Genomic DNA, 12021 nt, shown 5'->3' on the forward strand with positions numbered 1-12021 from the left:
AAAATGATAGCACCAGTATAATCATATTACAATAGTTCATTAGACATGCACGTCGAATGCATAATTTACCCACAAGACTATAAGGCCTACATGTTAGGAAGGTGTTTTAAATAGTATGCGTAATGGTATTCTGCGCGCGTCATTAAATTAAAGGGGCAATGTGGGGAAAAACACAAGATATACAAGTCCTCTGTCGTGTGCATGTTTTGCTTCAGTGCCCCTTTGCCGCGAAATTCCCATGTGGTTGTGTGCATTAATTCTTTGTTTAATGAGAGTATGACTAAAAATGTGAAAGAAGGATTAGGCACGTGAAATGTACATCCGGTCTGCTTGGCTCATTTAAGATGTGAAAGGAATATCAGTCTGTATTTTAAGGATCTATAAAGTGCATTTGCATCCCAGCCAGCTGTTCGCTTCTGCAGAAAATATTCGACAAGTCTAACAAAAAACGTGTCAATTAAAATGTAGGCCTACTAACTAGATTTATATAAATGTTTATCTCTGTTGCACCAAAAATCTCACACAAAAATGTTTCACTTTAAACTGCCAAAACATTATATAAATGTTTTCAATTAACATTTAAGACATGGTAATTTACACTGACACTGTAAATCTGTATCAAATGGCAGATATTTGTTTTATCATGATATGAACATTCACAATTCTCATATTTGCACCTGCCAACTAAATTATAGTCTACTTTTATGATTTATTGTTGTGATGCTGGTTAGTAAATGTAATCAATTCATGAATATAATAGCTTTAGCGACTGGTTTCTGGTCAATTTCAACATGTATAAGACTCTCTTCCAGCAAATGTATTGTAGCCTATGTGGGCTGCAAAGAAATGGTTGACTTGGAAATAACAGTGATAAAAATTAACATAGGCTTCAAATGCCCTAATCTTACTGAGAGATATAAATAGTATAGGCTATTTTATACGGGAATTATAGAGTCAAAAAATATGTAGTCATTGCCAATTTGCTTAAGCAAACATACACTGTGAATTAATTCCATATTTGATATATTATCTTAATTAATGAAGGCCTAAAAACAGGAAAATACAAAGGGTAACCTATTTGTTTTAATGAGGTTTTATGCAATACTGTTACATTTCGTTTATTTTATTTTTCATTGTGGTTGTGAATTGAGCGTTTCTACGTTTATACTGTCTGTAACTACACATGCACGTCGGCGCAGATAAAGACACCCACTGAGGAACACACACTCACACCCACACGCTCTGTCTCAAAAGTCAAGAGTGAGAGAAAAAAATGCGCCACTCTTTGAGTGACTGTCTGGGAAAAAAAGTTGTTAAGGCTGAGGACGATCCAAGAAGAGAATTATCTACTGAAGTGACAGCGCCTGCTTCACCATTTTTAATCGCACTGTTAGCTAGATGGTTATAAAATCGTATGTGGCTTCAGTTTTTATCCAATAAGCGGGGAAGAAAATAAATCTAAGTAGCTCTGAGACTTTTTCCTTCGGGAGGCAGACAGCAACTTTCATATTTTGGACCCGGAATTTCGCTGTCTCCGGTTCTTATCTGAAAGGTGAGAAGCGGACCCATCGGTGTGGAATTTACCTCTTAATCAGACAAGAATAAAACAGGAAAGGACGAAAAGCGCTGGCGTCTTCGACCACTGGTAAGTGCTGAGGCTACACTTTGCGGAGATGTGAGTTAATGCAAGTGAAATAATTCGTTCCACCTCGGGTTAGCCTTTTCGGCGTAATCTGGGAAAGTCTGATGTGAATTTCATCAGCACCGCAGTAACATGAAGGGACATGATAAGTGAGTTCGTGGCAGGTTTCACCTTACAAGTCCGCCAGATGATAATGATGTATCGTTAGCACTGAATTGAACATGGAATGGACTGGACTTCATGGTTCTTGCGCCTCTATTAGCCTAATGCAAAAACACATGTTTTTTTATTTTTTATTTTTTTATTTTTTATTATTGCACACAGGCTGGACTGGGGTTGTTCGTGTTTTTGAAGGGAATTGTGCAAACCAAAGAAATAAAGAAGCATACATCGAACCTTCAAATATCGCTTCTGATTCAACAATTGGTTGTGGGCTAATGGACTGATTGCGCATCAGTTGCGTTGCGTATATTGCTGTGATTGCATTCTTAATCTCAAACTGTCCATGTATCCGATTGAAATAAATATAATATAGGCTATTTATATTATATGTCGATTATAGTAACACCCTCAAAATATTTTACACCAGTAAAAGGCATATTAATGATGATATAGATCAATACTGATCATTTAGGCGTATGACTAGGCTATCAACGACTATAGACCGAATGTTATGATTTAGGACAAACATAATTAGACATTCAATGGTGTCACAATACACACAATTAAATTGACCTAATTATTATTATTATTATTATCGATATTTGTGGTAATAATACAGTAGGCCTAGTAGCAGTAGTAGTAGCAGTAGTATTAGTACCAGTAGTAGCAGTAGTAGTAATAGTAGTAGTAGAACTAGTAGTAGTAGGCCTTGTAGTAGGCCTAGTAGTAGTAGTAGTAGTTGCTGTTGTTGTAGTAGCAGTAGTAGTAATAGTAGTAGTGGTAGTAGTAGTAGCATTAGTAGTAGTAGTACCAGTAGTAGCAGGTAGTAATAGTAGTAGTACTAGTAGTAGAACTAGTAGTAGTAGGCCTTGTAGTAGGCCTAGTAGTAGTTGTTGTTGTAGTAGTAGCAATACTAGTAGTAGTAGGAGTAGTAGTAGTAGGAGTAGGATCAGTGGTAATAGTAGCAGCAGTGGTAGTAGTAGCAGTAGTAATCATAGTAGTAGTTGCAGCAACAGAAGTAGAAGTAATAGTAGTAGTATTAGTAGTTGTTGTTGTTGTTGTAGTAGTAGTAGTAGTAGTAGGCCTAGTAGTAGTAGTAGACCTAGTAGTAGTAGTAGTAGACCTAGTAGTAGTAGTAGTAGGCCTAGTAGTAGTAGGCCTAGTAGTAGTAGTAGTAGTAGCAGTGTTAGTAGTGGTAGTAGTAGTAGTAGTAGTAGACCTAGTAGTAGACCTAGTAGTAGTAGTAGTACAATGGTTATCATAATGAGAGATTTGCAAAGTAATGTATAGTATGTATTAACTATGCTTGCAAGTTAAATTGGAGTTAAAATAAACTTCTACAAACAGGTACATTACCTCCTAATCGTGCAATATTAATTGAACTATTACTTCTTTTTTTAAGTAACACGAATCCAATTAATATAATCAATTGAACTTCCAACATTTCTCACACAGGCCTATGTGCATACAAGGCTACTGCTCCTTTTTGTGGCCATGTAATTTTATTCGCCCAAAACTTAAACAGGAACTTTCAAATTCAAGTGAACATTTTCGATATTTCTATGTGGCTTCTTTGAAACGGCTATTCCCCGTAAATATAATTTCCAACCCAGTTGTAAAGAGAAGGGGTTAAGGGGAGCCTGCTGAAATATGAATGAAATCGTATTTCTGCCGCTGATTAGATAACACGAGGGATTTGCAATAACCTTGCACCTTGCAACCTGACACCCCATCTTTCATTTTACGGCGGAATACACGAGAACCTGCTCCACTCAAACCAGGGTTAGCAGGTACACGCCATGGGAAAACTAACCTCCAATTTCTCACCCTTTTGAATAAAATCACAGATGTATGCTATAAAGCAGGTGAGGCGAGTAGGAGATCCGTGCCGCGCAGGCGGGTCCAGAGAGAAAAATAATGAAGGGGGAAAACGGTTAACAGCATGATTGCATGCAAATTTCCCATCTTAAATTATCATAAGCAAACAGTCGGAAGTCTGGTCTAATAAAATCCCATCTGTGTTACTTCATATCGAGTTAGTATAGAGCTGCGATAATGAATTTTGTAATATCCCACCGACAGACATCTCAATCAGCCATTAATCCCGTGATTTTACTGCGGATTCACTCAACTTCCAGCGCCCCAAACTGCTGCATGCTGCCTGGCACAATTTACGCCAACCCCGTCACAGAGTACGGTTGCACTGCTTTTCTGTGGGACTGCATGGGCCTCACATTTGAAGAGCAGTTTAAGCAATGGGGCCTATTCAAACGTTGGATATGTGAGGAAACTTGAGGAAAATTGTGTATAGCGTCATATATTAACAATTATGAAAACATATAGGTGAAACTTGTGTTTGGTCCTATACTACAATATATTGACTGTAAATTAATAATAATTGTGTGATTTCTTTGGAGTACACAAGGTAGTGTGTAATCGATGCAACATTTTCAGCATTCTAAGAATACATCCAGTCCCTCTCTTTTCCAGAAGCCGTTCCTCTAATTGCAACAATGGACTCCCACTGCCGCAAACTTGCATCAACTTGTGCACAAATAGGTGAGTATCTATGTGTAACTCTTGACGCACCATCACCACACGTCAACGTGACATTATTTTCGCCCACTACAGTAAACAGATGCTGAGATTATAGCAGCATAATTTCGCGTTTTGTTTCCGTTGCATAGCAGGAAATACGATGCATTTATCTTCTTTAATTGTCACTTTTTGTCACAAAGGCCTACTTCTTCGTTCCCAAAATGTCAGAGACCTGTCTAGGCCAAAATGCGCTTTAGTCTAGTTAATATGGAAAAAGTGGTCTTAAACTGTCTTAGAGTGGCACCTGGTGGCTGGGTATGGATGTGCAGTAGCGGGCGACTGGAAAAGGCCTAAGCATAAATTCTATCTTTATACACCCAGCTTTTGTTAAACGTGCCAGAGGTTACAAATTACTCTCCACACTATATATGGACTACTTTTCTTTGTTGTCATGTTGTCTGTTTTCTTCATTCGACGTATTAAGTAGTCTAATAGCCGACCCTTGGCCTATGAATGACAGGCTATCTAATTGTATTTATTAAATTAGCCAATAAGGAACTTATTTTTATGAGACTCCCATTGAAACTTTACAGTAGCTGTAATTGATATTGCACTCGTGTGGATATCCATGCTGAATTCATGTATCTTACACCAAGTTGTGACCCATATCAGTTAGCCTATGCCAAAATATGATGACGCATTTTAAATGCATACACAGAAATATGCACATAAACAAAAATGGCTATTGTCCGTATTTTTATAAGATGCAGAAAAATACAGTTTATTTCGTCTGGGCCATGTCAATAATGTTGGAGTGGATTTAATTGATTTTGTTTTCAGGGAATGACAGAAAACGAATATTGTTTAAGTGCTAAACGAATGACCAGTTTGTCAACTCTTAATTTAGCTCATTTTATTTTCGTTCATGCTATATTGGATCTAATCAAGTGACAAAGCACGCATCATCCCGTGAGCCTACTTTGCTCCATAGCAGCAACTTGAGCAAGGACGGTGTTATGATCACTCATTGATTAACAGTAATAAGATAAATAGAAAACATAATTATTTGAGGTAATGCAATGATGAGCTAACGAGGCTTGCAAATGTAGGCACCGGAGTGAAGAGACACTCGAGCGACCTGATTATTGGGATCCCCTTTCAACTGTTTTACACCAGCCTTAATATATGCAGGTCTTGATAGATTGACTCCAGGGAAAACTAAATGTATAATGAAAGCTTATTCGTGAGGAGGAATATACTAATGGGGGAATCTGATGTCCCCTTAATCTTATGTAAAAAGCCTTGTCGTCTCCCTTATATTGACTGAATTACTAATTAATGGCCCTCTATGGCGTATCGCGCGCGGTAATCCGCGGAAGAGAGATAAAGCATCCTGAAGGTAAAACAGAAGAGGAAACCGATAATCCACTGCAAGTCTAGTATTACTTTCAGAAAATAATTGAGCAATCACTTGCTTGCATAGCCTACACAAAACCTGTGGACTGTTATGCCATTTACATGTTTTTCTTTTGAAATGATTAGTATTATTTTTTTGGCCTATTAAAAAAGACATAAATCAGTCAACATAAATCAATACTCAGAATCCTCGCCAACACGCAGACTGCAGGTGAATACTTTAGGCCTATGTCATGTTCAAATCAAATGAGTCACCATTTAGATCATGAAGCATTAGACCCCACATGAATCGCATATCAGGGAGATTTAAACAAATAAAATCCACTTGATATGCCTGACAGGGGTGCATGGATAGGCATTCCCGAGAATCCTCAAATAAACTGAAGAAATAAATGATGAACGGAAGACATGCAGGCTAAATTCACATCTTCAGTCAAGGATTGCATATATTATCGGCCAGCTACATATGTACCTACAGTGGGGTGGCTAAACACACAACACGAAATTATTTTTATAAGGAGGGAGGATGGAGGAATAATCATACCCTTGGTTTCAACAGCTCTCGCTACCTTCCTCCATGGTCCGCGGGCAGCTCTCCCACAAGAGTGCAAATAACGTGTATATCAAGGGCTTTCACGGGATTAGCTCAATAACGTATTAGTAGCCCATATCCTGATATCTACGAGAATGGGGTGAAAAGACGCGTGATGGCTAAATATTCAGGAGTTTACATGCCGGCCTATTGCCTTATCAAGAAATCATGCAACAATTTTTATTTATTTTTATCAACTCAAATTATTCATAATTTGTGTGATATTTTTATTATTTCTATTATTATTAATTAATAATATCAATGCATTCATAAATAATAATATATTATAAATTAATATATTATCTGACTTGTGGGGACTGACAACGTTTTCTTCCAAATTATTGTGTATAGTGTTGCATGAATGAAGATTTTAATTGCATTTACAATGTTAACACAAAGGCCTAAGGGGAAGTATAGTGGTCACATGTAACTGCTGTCAAAAGCCTGGTTAGAGAATATCCTCCAAGCATAGGCCATTTATCTGCTAGGATACTGGACATATGTTGACTTTATTTTTACGCGTCATGATCTTGCGGGAATTAGCGAAAATACAATGGGAAATCAGCTCTAAGTCATTAAAAGTCCTTATACCAAATTCTTAGGCAAATGAGAGTCTTATCAGATTAAAACCCACTACAAGTCGACTCCCTGAGAACCGCTGAGAGGTCCAAACGTACAGGATATCGGCTAAGGACCGAGATAAACTGCGTCATTTTGACGAGCTAGAATGAAATGGTTACTTATTGCCTAAACCAAGGCCATTTAACTTTTACGCAATTGGTGACAAATTAGGATACATGTGTGACTAGATTGTGTCACTTTACTTCTGATGTGGTTGATTTATCTGGTCATCATTTATCTGGTAGTCCCGAAATGGGCAACAACTTGAAAGTGACAACATCAGTTCTGTGAACTGGGCCCTGCATGGGGTCAGCGCATCACCATATCCCCATCATAGACATACTGTAGCGTTGCTCTTGTGCGCCTTGCTTAGAGATAGCTGACTGTTAATGGAAAGGTCAGTTCATCAGGTCATCTTTATTGCTTCGTTTCTTCAATGGGAAGAAAATAAGATTAGCAAGAACACAATGAATAGGCCAAATTTTACCAAATAAATGCATCATGCTGTTCGTTTGACTTGATTTTTAGATATGATTTCCTTAGTTGGGTTAGTGTTCAATTCTGCAAAACGGGCATTCGGTTCGTCTTGGGTAGGCTACACTACACGGTGCCTCCTGTCTCTCTTTACATGCTTTTTAAAAAAGAAAAAAAAGCACCGTACTCTACCCCGCATAAACACATTGGCAGTCGTCTCTTATTTCTCCGCGCACCGGTTGGCTGGGCAAACCGTCATGTCCACGTTGACGGCCTGTATAACAAATGGGAGGGCTCTCGGTGACGTCAAAGGTGTAGGAGAGAGTCACAGTGGGACAGCCAGAGCGCAGCAAACAGCTGAAATGAAGAGTGAGCGGCGTAGTGTGCCTAGCCTCTGGATCTAATATCACCTACCTGCCCTTGTCACTCTGGTACTCCGCACAGTTTACAGTATCAGCCCGAGATACATATTTGCTCTTCCTTAAATCAAAACGCCGTTGCATTTTCATCCAACGCGAATAATGCTGGGTTTATTCTAAAGACATTTTAAACCGTTTAAACAACTTTTTTTAAACATTAATTTGCCAGAGGAGACGTGTTGCTGTGAATCTTAACACCACTTGATTCCCCCTTTTCTCTATCCGTCGGACGTCTCTCTTTTTTTGCTTGCACTGAGGGAACGTAATCCGCCTCTGACAGCGAGTTTTGCGCGCTATCCTATTCATATGAACTCTATGAAGGATCCATTGAATTTGGACCATCATCACCACCACCACCTAACCGGGACTAAACTCTCCTCCACGCACCACACGGCACTAGCAATGGCCTCTAGTCTGCAGCCGTTGCAGCGGTCTGTGGACTCCAAACACCGGTTAGAGGTGCACACAGTATCAGACACCTCCAGTCCGGAGTCCGTAGGTAAGAATCATCCCGTGGTGCAGACTACTGTCAGCACATGGCTTTTTGAGGATGGATGGCCATTTTTCTGATGATAGGAAACAAGATGTCTCTCTACAGCCTCTCTCAACAAAAGCAGTTTGAGACCGAGGACGTTATTAGTTTATGTATGCAAATAGTCTGGGTATTGGAAATATCAGACAGAGGATCACTCTTTTTGACTATGCAGATATTGTGATTGCGCCAGTAATTGATTTATTTGTGTCATAAGTGTCAGGGAACGTGACGCTGTCGTTACTTTCAAAACCACCTTTGACTCCGGTGAAGTTATATATATTTTTCTCGAAATGTTTCATGTCTTCACGCATATTTTTGTAAGTGTAATAATTGTAATAAAACGTTTACATTTTTTAAATGTAAACCTATATTCGATGAATTACAACATCTAGAAACGTTTTTAAATACCATTTGTGTAGTATTACCATTGTGCATACTGACATTGTTTTGGAGTCACGTTGTAGGCTTTTTAACTCATTTTCATGTAGCCTACATGCTTTAAATAAGGAATCGTTACATTATTAGTAGTTTAACTATGAGAGTAACATTTGATCCAAAGGTTTTAAAATGGGTTCCAATTTTATGAGGATACACCTCTTATAATACCACCCAGGATAGGCTACTTCACGCCTGTGACCGACCCGACAATGACTCATTTAGTATTTTGTTCACTCTTTCAACAGAGAAAGACTCAAAGGGCCAGAGCAAAACTGACGACTCTTCAGATGATCCTTCTAAAAAGAAGCGGCAGCGGCGACAGAGGACTCACTTCACAAGCCAGCAGCTACAGGAACTGGAGGCCACGTTCCAGAGGAATCGCTATCCGGACATGTCTACAAGAGAGGAGATAGCCGTGTGGACCAACCTCACAGAGGCCCGCGTCAGGGTAAGGCCCTTGAGAACGAACACCATTCATGTGTATAATTTCGGGTTATTTGTGCCACTCAATATGGAGTCGAGGCAAGGATGTCAATTATTACGCAGGGAATTTGGGCACGCATAATTTGGGCACTCACCTCCAGAACATGTTGTCTTAGGGAAATAAAATTGCATGACTGGTTATTCTTTCCAATGTTATGACTCAGTTATGTCACAAAATAGTAAAATACCATACATTAGATGGCTACGCCTATAATGCATTGTTATTTAGAAAATGTCTAATGATAGGCCGTCCACCTACTTTACTCGTATATTTTTCCCTGTACAACAGTACGATTTTAGTGTCAATATCTCTGCAGTGGATAAAATGGAAATGTATTAAATAGCAATTTCACACATTTACTATATTTAGGCTATAATATCACAGTTTTGTTAGATATCTGACATTGCTGATAACTAGATAATTAGGCTGTTATTAGTTGTTTTAGAAAAACAAAGCATAATTACAGGCTAATTAACTTGTTAGCTGTTAGAACTATTGACATTAATGGCTGACAGATACCAATCTTGTTACTATGTTCGTTTGAATGAGGTGCAAAGCTTGTATTTTGCGTTTGTCATTCTCGTGTTGTATAACTAAAGCTACTAACGTGTTTGTCTCCGCCTATGGAGGAATACACATCTTCAGACACCACATTAAGATGGTGCAAAGACAGTTAGGAACGATGGATGTGTATTGGGATTCTATTGGAATCAACCCAGATTGCTCTGCACGAGAGAAAGTGACTCAATTAGGCCTGGTAGAGTTGCAAATCCAACATACTATTGTTATCACAAATAGCGTTGCGCTTTTACAATCGTTTTTTGGGGGGGATTATGTAAATTATTTAACGTTTGAGAATAACTAGATTTTTGGCATAGCCTGTGTTAACAACAATAATAATTGAGTTGTATATTTATATTATTTTGCATTGGTAAGGTCGACATTTGTCATTTGTGAGAAATTAATTTAATTGATTTACAGTTGTATGTCTGATTTTGACTTAAGACACACCTGAAGGCCACACATGAATACCACATCTGGTTCCTTGCAGACCAATTAGGCTACCCATCAATTACATTTTTGTGAATTGCACAGGATAGCCAACAAGTCCTAATATTCTTCTGTTGGCTATAAAATAAAGCACATGGGGCCGCCTTCATATTGCATTAATAGCCTATTATTAAATTCTGAACTCATATTTGTCTTTGTCATAGGTGTGGTTCAAGAACCGGCGAGCAAAATGGAGGAAAAGGGAAAGAAACCAGCAAGCCGAGCTATGCAAGAACGGCTTCGGTCCTCAGTTCAATGGACTTATGCAGCCCTATGAAGACATGTACCCCAGCTACACATACAACAACTGGGCCGCCAAAGGGCTAACTTCGGCCTCCTTGTCCACCAAAAGCTTCCCTTTTTTCAATTCCATGAACGTCAACCCTTTGTCATCGCAGACGATGTTCTCCCCGCCCAACTCCATCTCTTCAATGAGCATGACTTCCAGTATGGTGCCGTCCTCGGTTACTGGCGTGCCCGGTTCGAGCCTCAACAGCCTCAATAATTTAAACAACCTTAGCAACCCCTCTCTGAATTCGGGAGTTCCCACGCCAACCTGCCCGTACGCCCCGCCGACCCCTCCTTATGTGTACAGGGACACTTGTAACTCCAGTCTGGCAAGCCTGAGACTGAAAGCCAAGCAGCACTCGAGTTTTGGATACACCAGTGTTCAGAATCCAGGCTCAAATCTGAGCGCGTGCCAGTACGCCGTGGATAGACCAGTGTAATACCTGAGAATTTCACGAGCCCCAGTCAGAGGAACAAGAGACTACTTCTTTTTTTTCAGAAGGGCACTAGAATACTAAACCACCGAAACCCGCGATGGAGTTTCAAACTTAAACGGAAGTAATTAGGCTTTATTTTTAATTTTTATCCTAATTAGTATTTTGTTCTACACCGGCGAGTGGAGAATGTATGATACTTTACTTTCCACGCTTGTTTATTTTGAGGTTTCTAATTTTGGACGTTAATTGACTGAAAGGTTGTATATATCGAAATATCATCTCCAGTTTATTGAGGCGAATGCTGTTGCTCTCCAGTTTTCTCAAGGTAAAATTTAACAAAGCATGTGAAAACCCTAAATGAATAATGTTTTGCTTGCAAACAAGGGAATGTACATACTAAACGCACCAGTTGTGTGTTTCTAACATATTATAAATTTATTATTAAATGTCTGTGTGAATATCGATTTAGAGTAGCAATCTTGCGTATAAAAAGACGCATCAAATGTTCCTGCGAAATTAAATTGGTTTTGCTGTGTATACTATTTAGTACGGAATTTTGTTTCGTTTTTTTCCAACAAAAAAATAAATAAACTATTGTGTTTTATTTAATGGAAGTAAATATATTGTTCAAAACGTTTTGTTGAGGATTTTTGTGCTGATCAAAGTGTTAGTGTGAGTTTTGTCGAGTCTATAGTGCAGGGAATGACAGTGTGTCTATCGGGGTTCGATTATGCTAGCTACCAGGCCTACTAATCTAAAGCGAAAACAATGGCCCTCTCCAATACACATATGAATCGAGACGCAGGGAGATTCACGGGTGGAGAGGGCGAGATGCCCCGCCAGATTAACTGATGAATACATGTCTGCTTTTTAGCCAAGGACCCGGAGTGATCACTGGTGCTTGAAATAACACTGGAATCAACAA

At 39.0% G+C, this 12021-nt stretch overlaps 1 protein-coding gene across 2 annotated transcripts; it reads left to right on the plus strand.

Moving 5' to 3' along the window:
- Window positions 1-1210: 1210 nt before the first annotated feature.
- On the plus strand, window positions 1211-11700 carry LOC109910035 (pituitary homeobox 2). 2 transcript variants are annotated; one of them, XM_020509181.2, is made up of 4 exons: window positions 1211-1645; window positions 4295-4363; window positions 9083-9285; window positions 10536-11700. In XM_020509181.2, the coding sequence occupies exons 2-4, from the start codon at window positions 4318-4320 to the stop codon at window positions 11097-11099; spliced, it is 813 nt and encodes a 270-aa protein (XP_020364770.1). In that variant the 5' UTR covers window positions 1211-1645; window positions 4295-4317; the 3' UTR covers window positions 11100-11700. The 2 variants fall into 2 exon arrangements, with proteins under 2 accessions (XP_020364770.1, XP_020364769.1); XM_020509180.2 differs by lacking the exons at window positions 1211-1645; window positions 4295-4363 and adding an exon at window positions 7781-8363.
- The last annotated feature ends 321 nt before the right edge of the window (window positions 11701-12021 follow it).

The sequence above is a fragment of the Oncorhynchus kisutch genome, linkage group LG19 (assembly GCF_002021735.2).
Source record: "Oncorhynchus kisutch isolate 150728-3 linkage group LG19, Okis_V2, whole genome shotgun sequence".
Classification (NCBI taxonomy): Eukaryota; Metazoa; Chordata; class Actinopteri; order Salmoniformes; family Salmonidae; genus Oncorhynchus; species Oncorhynchus kisutch.

Bases quoted from the DNA above. Each gene is read 5' to 3' on its own strand.
- LOC109910035 (XM_020509180.2), top strand. From the start codon at position 8,171: ATGAACTCTATGAAGGATCCATTGAATTTGGACCATCATCACCACCAC. The intron at 8,364-9,082 runs GTAAGAATCATC...CTCTTTCAACAG, and splicing joins CTCCAGTCCGGAGTCCGTAG to AGAAAGACTCAAAGGGCCAG. The intron at 9,286-10,535 runs GTAAGGCCCTTG...TCTTTGTCATAG, and splicing joins TCACAGAGGCCCGCGTCAGG to GTGTGGTTCAAGAACCGGCG.